The 15,411-nt window shown below is 43.2% G+C and overlaps 1 protein-coding gene across 4 annotated transcripts in view; it reads left to right on the plus strand.

The window, feature by feature from the left end:
• The first annotated feature begins 1,284 nt into the window (after positions 1–1,284).
• The window catches only part of SLC45A1 (solute carrier family 45 member 1), a 42,950-nt gene continuing 28,823 nt past the window's right edge, over positions 1,285–15,411 (plus strand). For 2 of the 4 annotated variants that reach the window (XR_011966990.1, XM_072608764.1), the window contains exons 1-2: positions 1,285–1,457; positions 12,417–12,844. Coding sequence is in view for 3 of the 4 variants with exons in the window: in XM_072608764.1 (XP_072464865.1) it covers positions 12,445–12,844 (400 nt within the window). In the remaining variant the exon portion in view is untranslated. Of the gene's footprint in view, positions 1,458–9,993; positions 10,200–12,416; positions 12,845–15,411 lie in introns of those variants that run through there. The other 2 variants (XM_072608763.1, XM_072608765.1) reach the window with 1 other exon arrangement.

Genomic DNA, 15,411 nt, shown 5'->3' on the forward strand with positions numbered 1-15,411 from the left:
TCATGGATATTGTCTCACCATTCCACTTTCTGATTTGTAGAGGATTTACACTTTCAATCACCTTCTCCCTTGTTATAACCATCATGTTGCTCATTATATTAACAGTAAATAATCCTTCTCTCATTTGATTTAACTGACATTTTCATTATATTAGACTTCTTTCAGGCACCTAAAGATCCCTCATCCCTTTCCCACACAGTTTGATCTTAACCATTTCACAGGCTCTGAGCAGATCAAAACCATTGTTGGTCAAACTCAAAAAATCCGGTAGCAGCTCTATACTGGCAGGCTTTGTTATTTCTCTAGGAATTAATGTCTGTTTGTTCCAGCAATATTTCTGTAAGCACTTAGGCACATAGTAAGCATTTAATAAATGCTTTTTCATTCATTTTAAACCTATTGTGTGCTCTGAAAACATCCACAGCAGAGTTCATTATCCTTGTAGTACATCCTAGAACCTTGGGCAGTCTGGTAAAGCCTCTGGATCCCTCCTCAGAAAAATGTTTCTAAATGCATAAAATACATAGGATTACAAAAAGAACCAACTATATTGAACTGGTTATAATTATTTATTTCTCTTCATATATGTGATCTATATCTATCCATCTATCCACCTATCTATCCAACCACCCATCTATTTATCTATCATCTATTTATCTCCATATGTATGATCTATATCTATCCATCTACCTACCTATCCACCTATCTATTCAACCATCTATCCAACCATCTATCTATCCATCTCTCTATCTCTCTATCTATCTATCTATCTATCTATCTATCTATCTGTCTGTCTGTCTGTCTGTCTGTCTATCTATCTATCTTTCTCTCTCTCTCTGTTTCAAAACCAAGTTCACAGACCCCAGGTTCAGAACCCTTGGCCTACATCATGGATCTTCATATTCCTCTTGGAATCAGGAATATTAATCATACCATAGTCACTTTAGGGTGATAAACCCTGTTTTTCATTGATATTGTATAGGTTTTTGTTAGGGTACAATTCTCCATCTTTATGCTCCCAAAACCTTATGTTAAGGCTGGTGTTGCTCAGGTGTTCTTTGCTCTTTTCCCTGGTGAGCTGTGATTTCTGGATGCCAGTCTCTTACCGTGCACACAATAGCATCCGTATCATTACTGCTGCTGCTGCTGGATTTTTTGTGGCTGGCCCCACACAGCCAGGTTCAGTAGCTCCCCTGCCTTGCAGTTGCCCCTTTAAGGAAGCGGGCCCAGACCTGCTGATGCTTCCGCAGCAGCTCCCCTGGGCCGGCAGGCAGGAGGACCAGAGCAGTGATGTCATCCGCAGCCTCCCCAGCCACAACGCAGGCTCCTTGAGCCGGAGAGATGATGATGCTGCAGGAGGGACAGCAGCCAGAGCCTGGGCCTAGGAAGCACAGCCTGGGATGAGGCAAGTCAGTCAAGCAGCTCTTGAGAAGGGATGCTGCCCCCTTTCATCACAGGTACCACCATTTCCTACTGCACCGACCACCTTCCCCCACCCCCACCCAAGCTTCCGAGGATGCCAGGGGGAAGAACGATGCTTCCTAGCTAGGCCCCCGAGCAGGAAAAAGCTACCCCCAAAAGGCGGGACAGGAGGTTTGGCAGGGGGAACCTTTGTTCTTTGTGGATTATTTCTAATGAATTTCATTGTCAGCAGACAGATCTCCCAGCAGCCCTCTGCGAACAGAAATCTTCAGCTAGCAGAGAGGAGCCTTCTGGAGACAGCTATTTTTTACACCAGGAAATTAAAGTCATGGGGGGATGGAAAGATAGAGGAAGGAAGTGGGAGAGTGGAGCTCTGCCCCATTGGGGGAGCAAGGAGGTTTCCCCCATTCCCTAGCCAGGTTCAGCTGGCTTTGAACCCTGCACCCTCAAGTTTACCCGTGGTCCTTTGATAGACAGTCAGGCAGACCTCCACCACTCCCCTCCTTTTGCCGGCATCTCGGAGCTGAGCTTAGCAAATGTGATCTAGTTTTGGTGATTCTTTGAATTAAGAAGAGCAAAAAGGCTGGATTTTGGCTGGTGAGGAAGAGGGTGTGCGTTGGGGTGGAGGTGTGCGCCCATCGGAGATTTTTTGGACATGCAGGTCTCTAAATTCTGTTTAACTTATCCCCAGGCAGAAAGAGTGTCTTTAAAATTTTCAATATTTCCATGGCTATCTTTGTCTTGCTGGTGACCTCATTACTCAGCATTTATTGGGGAGGGAGAAAAAAAGGGTACAAAGCACTGGATGAGACAGAAGGAAAGATCTTTAAACAAGAGACTCTCGGAGTGAATTGTCTGACGTGTCTGGAAGATCCAGGGCAAAGGAGAGGGGCGTCCCCAAAGGAGAAATGAACAATCAATGAGGAGCCAGACAGTCACCGCTTCTGGAGATCTTACCTGTACCTGTCTTAGGAAGCAGAGTTGGTCTGGGAAAGATTTCTTAGAAGGAACTTTTAAATGAGACTTGACAAGAGGAGAAGGAGATGACTTAAGTGAAATGATTACCTGTGATGGCGTAGTGTGAGGGTACGGAGAGGGGTCTTTCCCATTTGAGAAGACACTGGGAGAAGAAATGGAAAGATGGAAGCAAAATTTCCTTTCAGGGCAATTTTTTAACAAACAAACAAACAAAGACATAGGTGTGGTCCACTTTCACCAACATGGTTTCAGATGCCGGCTTCCTCCAATAAATCTTAAGGCATGTCATAAGTTCAGTGATTTCCTTATACTAAAAAACATTTTCCCCAAAGTATCTGACCTTTGGGAAGCCAGAGGCTTCAGTGTATTTCCTGTTGATTGTAGAAAGGCTTGTGTAATGCTAGCTAGTATTTCTATGTTTGTAAAGGGCTTTTTTCACCTCCTTCGATTCTTACAAAACACCCTGTGAGGTCAGTGCTATTGTTGACCTCATTTTACAGAGAAAGAAGGTGAGGCTCAGAAAGTTGATCTGACCTGCCCAGAATCAAATTGCTGAGGAGCATCCTGAGGCAGGCAGCATTCGAACTCATCTTCCTGATGCCAGTTCCTTGGTTCTATACAGTATGCCCCACCACCTCCTAACCTCCTGGGATAACAATGAAAATGATATGAAATAGGAGACAAAGGTTAATTTCTGATTTGAATTAGTATGTAAAATTCTGTTTGGGCTTTAAAAATGTCAACACAGCCTAGTTCTAATTTGATTTGATTTTTGGTGGCTTTCCCAACCACCATTCACTTAAATTCAGATATGAAAAACTGTAAGTTTTTTTTCAAGTAAACTTTCTCAGGTATAGCTTTGCTCTAGTGAGGGTGTTTTATTATCATTATAGTACATTATATTCACCCTATCATAATAGAGTGGCTAGAGTGCTGGGTCTGGAATCAAGAAGACCTGAGTTTGAATCCAGCCTCAGATGTGTATGGTCTTGGGCAAGTCACTTAACCTCAGTTTCTTCATCTGTAAAATGGTGGTGATAACAATATTACCAACCTCCCAGCATTGTCTTGAGGATCAAGTGAGATAATAATTGTAGCATATTTAGCACATAATACATGTTATATAATTTTTAACTATTATAATTAATCCCCAAATAAGAAGAGCAGCCCAAAGATAAAAACCTCACTTCATCATAGGATCCTAGAATGAGAACTGGGAGAGACTTTAGAGACCAATTCCAACTGGCCTTCATTTTACAGATAAGGAAACTGAGGCATAAGGAGGTCAACTTGGGGTGGAAGTGGGATTAGAATGTAGATGCTGGGATTCCAAGGCCAGTTTTCTTTTTCACTTGGCCTCAACCTAAATTCTTGTTTGCTTGAAGTGAGGTTTTGGCCTTTGGGTGTAAGTCTGGTGAGTTTCTAAAATGGTTTAGCACAGAATATCACAGAACCTAGGGACCGAGGCAGTGGAATAATTAATAATAACTAGGATTTGTATATCACTGTACAAATATGACCTCATTTGATTCTCACAACAGGTCCTGAGAGGGAGGTGCTATTATTTCGATTCTATAAATGAGGAAACTGAGGCAAATAGAGGCTAAGTGGCCTAGAGTCACATAGCTAGTAATTGTCTGAGGCTGGATTTGAACCCGGACCTTCTTGACTCCTGACCTTGTGCCATCTGAGATCTTAAAGTACTTGAAAAGGATCAGTCCGTACTTGAATGAGACAACTCCTTTTACACCCCAAAGTAGTGACTGAATCTTTGTGGGTGAGGGGTGCTCCCCGTTTCCCAACACAACTAATTCCTTTCAGGAGGTCCCCCAGTTACGAAGTTCATCCTTACACTGAGCTGAAATTGACTTCTTGGCTTCTGCCCCTTCTCTCCCAGCCCAAGGAAGACAAGTCCTATCACTCCCTCTCCAGCCCTTCAAATGTCCAGTCATCATAGCGCACATTTATAAAGCATTTCGAGCTTTTCAAGTGCTAAATAGAGACAATTTTAGCTGATCCTCCCAACAGCTCTTGCTAAAACCCCCATTTTGCAGATGAGGATATAGAGGTGCAAAGGTCAGCTGCCTCTCACAGGCTCACCCAGTTGGAAAGTATCTAAAGCCAAATTCAAACCCAAGACTCTCTCACTGCAGGCTCATGTTGCTTTCTCACCTCACTGGTTCTTCTCACCTGAAAAGAGCAGTCATTGTCAGGGGAGAGATCTCCCAGCAGCCCTCTATGAACAGAAGAAACCTTCAGCTAGGAGAGATGGGGAACCTTCTGGGGACAGCTATTTTTTACACAAGGAAATGAAAGCCATGGGGGAGGGAAGGGGGAGAATGGAAAGGTGGAAGAAGGAACTGAGTTTGTGAAGCAAAAACTTTAAGATTATCTGCATTGGCTCTGGAAGATCAGCCTTGTTTTTAGACTTTTAAAAAAGTACCATAAAACACTTAGCAGGAGCTTTGAAACTATTTCATCAGTGTGATTTATTATTACTGCCATTTTTAATTAAAGGTGACGGGGGAGGAGAGGTGGGACCAGGCTTGCAAGTTTCACTCCCTCCACCGGAGCAGATCATCTCAATTATCACTTATAGTCTTGGAGAGTTGCATGGTGGCACCATGTTTCACATACTTACTAGCTGCGTGACCCTGAGCAAGTCACTTAACCTCTGCTTGCCTTCATCCACTGGAGAAAGAAATGGCAAACTACTCCAGTATCTTTGCCATAGAACACCCATGGAAAGCATTGGCGTGCTATGGTCCGTTGGGTCATGTAGAGTCAGATGTAACTAAACAACATTAATGTTAACCCAATTATAATAATATGATTGATATCATACAATGCTATAATTATATAATGTATTATGATTCATAAAAATAAAATATATGATTAATGTAATAATTGCTGTTAGGATAGTGGTGATATTGTTTTATTATAACCATACTAACATGATTATAAAAATTATCCAGTATAATGTTAGGGTACTTAGAAACTTCCATATCCCCATTATTTCCCTGTAGGTTTGATAATGTCTATTTTTTTTTTAAATGGGAAGGAACCTTTTCAAATCAGTAACTATAAATCTGACTTAAAACTCAAATACTATTGGAAGAAACCAAGGAATGCCTTCAACTCATACAAAGATGTGAAAGATCCAAGGATTTGACCTTTCCTCAAACAGGCTGGAGAATATGAAGGAAGGAGGGACTAAGAAACAGTTGGGAGCCAAGGCTAGAAGGGCTAGGGTCGGGTGGAGAAAAGGTGGAGCTGAGGGACCGTAGAGCTTTGCCTACTGAGAAAGGAGAGTGGAGTCAGGGCACATCATCCCTTCTACAAAAGGCCTCATGACCACTGTACATGGCTTCTGAAAAGATGTTTTCACTGGGCAATTTTATTCCTTTGGATTTTTTAGTCATTTCAGTCATGTCTGACTCCTCCAGACCCCATTTGGGCTTTTCCTGGCAAAGATACTGGAGTGGTTTGCCATTTCTTTCTCCAAATCATTTTACAGATGAGGAAACTGAGTTAAACAGGGTTAAGTGACTTGCCCAGAATCACCCAGGTGGTGAGTATCTGAGGCCACACCTAAACTCAGGTGTTGCTTACTCTAGGCCTGGTGCTTCATCCACTGAGCCATCTAGCTGCCCCCGTTTTTATTCCTTACTGATAATATTAATCTGATCCAGACAAATCTCCCTTGTGATCTGGTGTCCGAAAAGGAAACTAATCAAAGGAGAAAATATTTGTGTGGGGGGGTGGCACATATCATGGATGCAAAGAAACTGAAGATTTAACTCAGGCTTGTCAAGTTGAAGGAAGTATCCATGGTATGGGAGCCAGGGAGACACTTCTCTTAAATCAGCAGTCATGGCTTCATGGTCAGAGGAGGTAGATTTGAATCCTGGCTCTTTCACTTACTCTGTGGACAAGACTCTTCACCTTGCTAGGCATCAATTTCCTCATCTTCCCTTTATGAAAGGACTGAACTACATCAGTGGTGTCAATTCCAAATAGAAATGGGGCCACTAAACCATGAATATCCCGTTGCTTCCTGACATTGTTTTTTTGTTGTATTTTGTTTTGTTTCTGAGACACTCAGGGTTAAGTGACTTATCCAAGATCACAAAGCCAGTAAGTGCCTGAGAGCAGATTTGACCTCAGATCCTTCTGACTCCAGGGCCAGTGCTCAGTCTACTGCATACTGACTTTGAAAACCATATATGAACATCATCTATTGTATTTTTATTTATTTTTGAAAATGTTTCCCAATTACATTTTAGTCTGGTGCAGGTGACACTGGGGGAGTGTTGCCAGCTCTATACCTCTGGAATAAATGACTTTAGATATTCCTCCCAGCTCAAAATCTGATTCCATATGGCTTAGCAAGCACCACTCCCTTAGGTCTAGCGCCATCCTTATTTGGAAAGGGAAGGGGGTAAATGACTTGTCTAAGGTCTCCAAACTCATTACCTATAGAGCTGAGATCAGAATGTAGGTGTAGGGTCTGGGAGACAGCGCCCTGGGCCTTCCCTAGTTCCAACACTTTTTCTAAGTAGCCTTCTCTAGTGGAAAGCAATGTGGTGTCTTGGAAGGTGATAGATTTGGAGTCAAAGGACCCTAGTTCAGTGACTCATCTCGTTTGGCTTCTGAACGGGCCTCAGTTTCTTGCTGGACAAGGTTAGACTAGATGTTCTCGAAGGTCTCATCTCCCTCTAAGCCTTGTTTTCCATGATTCTTTCCCTGATGGATGATAAGGATGGGACCAAAAAAGGCAGAAAAAGTCTGGAATGAGGATTTGGGATATATTTGTGTACAAACTATGGGAAAGATGCTGCATGACCCTAGAGATCAGGTTTTTAGCAGCTGATATTAATATGAATATATCACATAATTATATATTATTAATATTAATGCAGAACTTTAGGACTTAGAAAATTTTTTGCTGTTACCTTATTGAATTCCACACAATAATCTAGCGATATAATTGCTACATATATATATTATTATCAACAGTTTTTACAGATGAGGAAATTGAGGTTCAGTGAAGTCTGGCATAATCAGCTTGGTGGCTAGATAGAGTGCTAGACCTGTTCTGAATTCAAATCCAGATTCTGACATTTATCAGCTGTGTGACCCTGGGCAAATCATTTAACTTCAGTTTGCCTCAGTTTCCTCAACTGTAAAATGGGAATAATAACAGCACCTACATCCCTAAGGCTGTGAGGATCAAATGAGATAACATTTGTTGCACTTAACAGAGTTCCTGGTACATAGTAGGTGCTATATAAATGCTACCTATAATTTTTATTATTACCATCTGAGGCCACTCAGCTTATGTCAGAGGCAGGATCTGAACTTGTCTCCTCTCTATTCACTTGTTTTTAGTGATTAAATGATTCTGAAAATAAAGACCTACAGTCACAGTGGAGCTTACTTTCATAGTTTATAACGAGTTTTGGAATAAAGATGAAAAGAGCTATTCTGTTAAGCTGCGAGTTTCTAGAGAGGTGATACTCGGGCTTTTTGTTTTTTTTGCTTTGGGGTTTGTTTGTTTGCCTCTCTTTGTATCCCCAGCACTTAGCACAGTGCTTGGCACACAGTAGGTGCTTAGTAGATGCTAGCTGACTGACTGAACGACTTTGGAGTAATTTGCAAGTGTTATTTCTCATAAAGAAAGGCAGCACTGGGCATAATGGAGGGAGACATAGTTTTAGAGTCAGGAAGTCCTGCTCAGGACCCACACAAGCTCTGAGACCCTGGGCAGATCACTGACCTCTCGCTACTTTTCCAGTACAAAGAGCTGGACTTTGAATCAGAGAACCTAGGTTCAAGGCCTCGTTCTGTACCTTCATAGCAGTATGATATTAGGAAAGCTCTTTGGCCAGCCTCAGTTTCTCCATTCAAGAAGGGAAAGGGTTGTACTCTGATTTCTGCCTTCCCTTTTAGCTCTCCCTCTACGGTCCCATCATACTATAATCCCTATGTAAGTTAGAACAAATCTTTCCATCTCTCCTGGACTCAGCTGAGTTGCACATAAAATCAGGGGGTTCATCTGGACCCTTCGAACTCCTTTATGAAACCATGACCCTTTAAGTTACAGTAAAGGTGTGGACCTGAAAAGGCAGAGGAGGTTTCCACACAGGAATGCCCTATGCCATTGAAATTATCCGTCCAGACTTTAAAAAACATTCCTAAAAAGTCAGTAAGCATATTAACCATCCTGGATGTCCTTTAGGCCCCCTTCTCAGGAAGGGCTACAAAGAAAATTCCCATCACTGCTTAGAGGCTGGACAATTTTCTCTAAAGGGATAAAATAGAGACTTTGAAGGATGATGCTCAGGTAGGTTAAATGACCTGTAGACTCACAGCTTAGATCAGAGATTTGTACCCAGGACCCCCTTTCATGATTTCAGCCCAGGATAATACTAGACAGCATTTTGTAGTGCATTACAATTCGCAAAGTACTTTGTATATATTCTCTCATGTGGCCTGGCCCTCTTTCGAGATCTTACTGTGCCATTTCTCTGTTGACCAGGTCTCAGTCTTAACAGTAGGTCACCCTTCTCTAAGTCCTCTGTAAGCACTGTGAAATGTTCACTCTTTCAGTGAAATTAAAATATTGATTAAAGAGACAAGAGGCTATGTGCCACAGAATGCCAGTGTGATTGCTTCCCTTAGCAAATATTTCTTCATTTTCCTGGTTTTCATGATGTCTAAGGATACCATCTGAGGAGCACCATCTCATCTGTGGCAGCAATCCTTCCATAGTGCTGCAAGCATGGCTGTGCTGGTAAATGTTTAACCACCAGTGGGTAGGGGTTATATATGACACACTTAAACTTAATTATCATTATTAACATTTTCTCCATCACTTTCTGAAGTCTAGACAATTGATCAAAAAATAAAGCAAATCCTGATTTGTAGCATTTGCTGATTTCAGAGGTTCACACTGAAAATTTAACAATTGGCACACCACAGGCTGTAAGTAGATTTTCAGCAACTAAACTAGGAGTGAGGAACCTACGGCCTGGAGGCCACATGTGGCCCTCTAGATCCTCAAGTGCGGCCCTTTGACTGAATCCAAACTTCATAAACAAATCTTTGATTTTGTTCTGTGAAGTTTGGATGTGGGCAAAGGGCTGCACTTGAAGACCTAGAGGGCCACATGTGGCCTCTAGGTCACAGGTTCCCCACCCCTGAACTAAACAATAAATGCTTAAAAAAGTTTAAAATGCCTGGACTCCATATTCATTGTTCTTTCCATCACATATTCCCCCATCTTCAGGGCACAATAGGAGGTTTAGAGTTTGTCATGACTTTGTGAAAGACATGCCCTCCAACTTGGCATGCCCAGCTGCCAACAAGCTCTCCTTGCTCTTCTTAGCTGATGGATGGGTAGGATGCTTGGATCTTCCTTCACCTCCACATCTGAACAGCTCTAGGACCCAGGTGAGGGTCTTGGATTTTAGAGGAAGGCATGGGTTCTCATACAGGCATGTCTGACTGGTTTCACATCTGTGATGTCACAGTCAGGAAGGCCATGGGGATTGGTCAGTGATTATGCAGGTGTAGGGTTTGGAAGTTTTCAGGCATAGAAGATTCCCGAAAGGGTCAGGAGGAAGGGGAGGTTAGGCAGGAGAAGGGGGCGTGTCTATAGCAGAGAGTGCCTGCCAAAAACAAGCCTTATGGATTTCAGACAGGCCCAAAGAATCAGATGGGTTGTTTTGGACTATCCCACACAATTTTTTTTCCTACTGGAGTCATCGGGAAATGTTGTGCAAGGATCACTGGGGGTAAGTCCAACCTGAGGACCCCATTCCCATCCCAGTTCCTAAGTCCCTTCTAATCCTCTTTACTCTCCTGCTCCTTCCCTCCCACCACCACCTGGTACCACCACCACTTTATTCTAGAATGTGATCACACGGTTATGGAATTTCTTGGATTTCTCTTTCTGGGTTGGGAACACATTTCTTAAGGACATGCTTGAAGGGCATCATCAAGAGTTGTGGTGGTGTCAGACATGAAATTAAGACATGCATATGAGCAATGACCTTGGAATTACAGGACCAAAAGCTGAACATTGGCTCTGCTGGTCTGATTTTGGGCAAATCATGTCCTTTTCTAGTTTTCGGTTTCCATAAAATGAGGGGGCTGAACTAGCAATCTCTAAATTGGTCCCTGGAGCTATAAGTCCATGAAATTAAACACTGGAAACTTTTGTGATTTTAAGATTAAATTTATCACTAATTAAGTATGGTTCTCATCATAAGATAAATGATTCAAGCAGGATTTTTTTCAGTTTGGGGAACTCAGTATAAGTATTCTCTCCATCAATCCAGATCGTGACCCATCTGTGACTTAATAAAAAAAGTCTCTAACACATAGTAGGCATTTAATAAATTTTGATTGATTAGTAACAATCTCACAATATCAAACAGTCCCTGTTCCAGGCTATGTCTTGGTCAGGGTGCATGCAGTAGGGAAAAGGGAGGAATAAATGAAGAATGATGAATTGAAATGGAATCAGTTGGCCAGATAATCTTACTGACCTTTGTAACTTGCAGGTCTTGGGTAGATACAACACCATAACCAACTTTTTAAACTTCTTTCCCTCGGTTGTCTCTTGTATTCATTTTCTATAGAACCATCAGAGAAAGGGAAAAACTAATTGGTGAAATAGATTACGGATCAATGCAGGGTAGCGGATCAAACAACTCACTTTGAATCCAGGCAGATCTGGCTTCATTCCTGCTTCTGATCCTTACTAGTTATGGGAAAAACATTTGGATCCTTTGGACCTCAGTGTCCTCATCTGTAAAATAAAAGGTTTGGGCTAACTGGCCTCTGAGATCTCTTCCAGCTGTAGCTCCAGGATCCTTGCCTCCTCTGGGGGCCAACCTCTCCCTTCCCATGCTAAATGGATGCTCTTGAATCTGACCACATAAAGTCTCTGAAGGCTCTGTCTTTTGACATTTTTTGCCCATGGGCAGTGTTGATGGGAGAAGGATGACAAGAGCCTGATTCGACTTGCCTTTGTCATCTGGGAGTCACACAGAACCTCCGAGCAGAAAGGGATGTTGGTCCATTCAGTGTAACCCTCAGCTGAAAGAATTACCCTCCCCCACAACAATCAGTCGCTGCTCAAAGACCTCCCATCAGATCTTCCCTCGCAGTCACCATCCAGGTGACTCGATCCATGCTCCCCTTCCCATATGGTCTGTGGGTTTGCCTGAATCTCTTACGTGAACAAACAGCTTTTTTTTTTTAATTGAAAGGAATGAATGAACACTGCAGGGGAATATTGGAAATTACTCAGACAATTTAAATTTAAAGATGAAAACATAGGAAATTCCTGCTGACACGAGAATTTTCTTGATCAATCAATCCATGAACAAGTGTTAGGTGTCTGCAGGACGCTGGGCACTGTCCTAGATTAGTCTTTGGGGATACACACACAAAAGTGAAATGAGGGAAGAGACACCACATTCACAGATAAGTGAATGCTGGATAAACATGCAGCGATGAGGGTGGCCCTAGCAACTGGGAGGATCAGGCAAGGCCTTTGGTAGGAGGCAGAGGTGAGGAGAGGCATTCCAGGCACGGGGGAGACCAGGATGCTGTGTTCACAGAGTGACCCTCTGCCACCAGAGTTCTCTCCACCCCTGCCCCAAAGTTTCCTTGGACTGACTTTGCAGATAGTTAGGATTGAGTTGAAAGGGACCTCTGACGCCATATGGTTCCATCCCCCTCATTTTGTAGATGTGAATGCTAGAACCAAGGAATGTGAACTTCTAGAGGGCAGGGAAGGTTTCACTTTTGCCTTTCTTTCTTCCACACCTAGTACAATGTCCAGCACCCAGAAGGCATTTAATAAATATTTGTGGATTTACTGACTAATGGATAAATGTGTGTATGGATGCCCAGGAAGGAATGGATGGATGGATGGATGGATGGATGGATGGATGGATGGATGGAAGCCAGTACACACATCTGACTTCTCTTTCCCGCAGGAACGTCCACTGACCTTCCTTTCCTAGGATGATCCCTCCTACGACTGGGACCTCTCCTCCAAGTGAGGCTCTCTTCCCTACATTGACTTCTCAGGAATTCTGGAGGTCACAGGTCTCGGGGTACTCGGGAACTGTGACTCGGCACATCAGCCATCGGGCCAACAATTTTAAGAGACACCCTAAGAGGAGGAAACATATCCGCCCCTCTCCACCTCCGCCTCCCAACACACCTTGTCCTATAGACCTGATTGACTTTGGGGACCTGCACCCCCAGAGGTCCTTCCGGGAGCTGCTATTCAATGGCTGCATCCTCTTTGGAATTGAGTTCAGCTACGCCATGGAGACAGCATACGTGACCCCCGTACTGCTGCAGATGGGGCTCCCCGATGAGCTCTACAGCATGGTCTGGTTCATCAGTCCAATTCTAGGTAATCTTTAATTTCCAATATTCCTCTGGCCTCTTCAGCTCTTCTACAGTAATGACAATAGCTAACATATTTACACAACACTTTAAAGCTCTTTGTGTACATTAATTAGTCAATCAGTAATCATTTATTAAGTGTCTACTGTATAGCAGGCACTATGGAAAGCACGAGGGATACAACAAGCAGGAAAGGACAGTCCCAGCCCTCAAGGAGCTTACCTAATGAGGGAGACACCATGCAAACAAACATATACAACGCAAGCTAAATACAGGATAAATGGGAAATAATAAAAAAGGAAGCCTTCCAGTAAAAGGTGGGGTTATTATTGGTACTTGAAGGATGCCAGGGAAGTCAGTAGTCAGAATGGAGAAGGGAGAGTATCTCAGGCACGGGGGACAGTCAGAGGAAATACTGGAGCCAAGAGATAGAGTGTCTTGTTCATGGAGTAGCCAGGAGGCTTGAAAAGAGGACTGAAAAGAGTACATGTTAGGGAGGAAAGTAGAGGAAGACTGGAAAGGTAGAAGCCCAGATTGTAAAGGGCTTTGAATGCCAAACAACACATTTTGTATTTGATTCTAGAGGCTATAGGAAGCCACTGGAGTCATTGAGTGAAGGGGTGACTTGAGATTTTGGAAAATTCCTTTAGTGGTTGATTGGAGATGGACTGGAGTGGGGACAGATCTGGGGCAGGAAGACTCACCATCCGGCTATTGCAATAGTCCAGGTGTGAGGTGATGACCGTCTAGACCAGGGCAGTGGCAGGGTCAGAGGAGAGAAGATGTATTTGATGTTCTGCAGACCTTAGCAACAGCTTGAGTGTGTGTGTGTGTGTGTGTATGTGTGTGTGTGTGTGTGTGTGTGTGTAACAGAGAGAGACAGAAATAAGAGAGAGATGGAGGAGAGAGAGAGAGAGAGAGAGATTCTTACTACCTTGGGGACATTGAGCCAAGTCCCTTTCCTTCTTTGGGTCTTAGTTTCCTTATCTGTAAAAAATGAGCAAGTTGGACCAGCTGGCCTTTAAATTTCTTCTAATTTTACTAAGAGGGAAATGACAAACTACACCAGTATCTTTGCCAAGAAAAACCCACCCGGGGGCACAAAGAGTCAGCCATGACTGAACAACCAATTCTAAGTCGATGATGCCTAGTTTAGGTTAACCTAGTATCAAAGACGCAGCAGGAAGAGACCTCAGGAGTTACCTGGTCAAGCCACCTTGACTTGAGCTCCAGAGTGGTAAAGGGCCGTGACCTAGGCAGGTAGGTGACCCAGAGGATAGGATGCTGAACCTGCAGTCAGAAAGACCTAAGTTCATATCGTGCCGCAGACCAGCTCAGCCTTAGTTTCCTTATCTGTAAAATGGAGATAAAAATAGCACCTACCTCTCAGGGTTGTTGTGAGGATGAAATGAGAAAATATTCCTAAAGTATTTTTCAACCTTAAAGTGATATGTAAATTCTAGTTATTATTACCCAATAACAATGCTGTCACAATGCCGAGGATAATTATAATAGCTGACATCTATATGATACTGTAATGTATGCCAAGCAGTTTATATCCATGATGTCATCTGTATTTTGTTGTTCAGTTGTATCCGACTCTTCGTGACCCCTTTTGAGGTTTTCTTGACAGAAATACTGGAGTGGTTTGTCATTTCCTTCTCCAGCTCATTTTTACAGATGAAGAAACTGAGGCACAGAGTTAAGCAACTTGCCCAGAGTCACACAACCAGCAAGTGTCTGAGGCCAGACTTGAACTCACAAAGATGAGTCTTGCTGACTCCAGACCTGGTGCTCTATCCACTGCATCACCTAGGTTCAGAGATTGGAAGCAACTTGTCTAGGGTCACACAGCTAATAAATCTCAGAGAAGTGATTTGAACCCAGGTATTCCTGAGAAGCACAGTATTTTGTGTAATATGCCTTAAGTGACCTTTGTGGTCTCTTCCAACTCTTTATTCTGATTCTAGATTTGTCAGCTTTGTCTTAATCTCGGTTTCCTTCTCCCTCTGTAAATGATGGGATTGGGCGAAAGGAAGTCAACAAGGATTCATTGCACCAGGCACTCTGCTAATACAAAGAAGGGCAAAAGCCGTCCCTACCCTTTTGTCTTCAGGCAGATGTGAAGGGCAAGGGGGGATTGGCAGCTGCTGTCCTCAAGAAGCTTCTAATCAAATGAGACAAAAATCATGCAAACAGCTTTTTACAAACCAGCTATAGATGGGGTAAATTGGAGATAATGACAGAGGGAAGTCTCTAGCAAGAAGGGGGATTGAGAGAGTCTTATAGAGTGGGGGATTTTAGATGGGTCTGGAAGGGAGTCAGGGAAGCCAGGAGGCAGGGATGAGAGGAAGCAATCCAGACACAGGGAATGGTCACTGGGAATGGCCATGCCTGGAGGTGGTGGAGTGTCTGTGAGAGGAAGAACCCCTGCATTACAGACCATGTGGAGGGAGAGTGAGGAGCCTAGAGGGGCAGGAGGGGGCCAGCTTTAAATTCAAACAAAGGATTTTCTATGTGATACTGGAGGTAACAAGGAACCACTGGAGTTCATTGAATAAAGGTCACACTTGT

Source organism: Notamacropus eugenii, chromosome 5 (genome assembly GCF_028372415.1).
Source record: "Notamacropus eugenii isolate mMacEug1 chromosome 5, mMacEug1.pri_v2, whole genome shotgun sequence".
In the NCBI taxonomy this organism is placed as follows: domain Eukaryota; kingdom Metazoa; phylum Chordata; class Mammalia; order Diprotodontia; family Macropodidae; genus Notamacropus; species Notamacropus eugenii.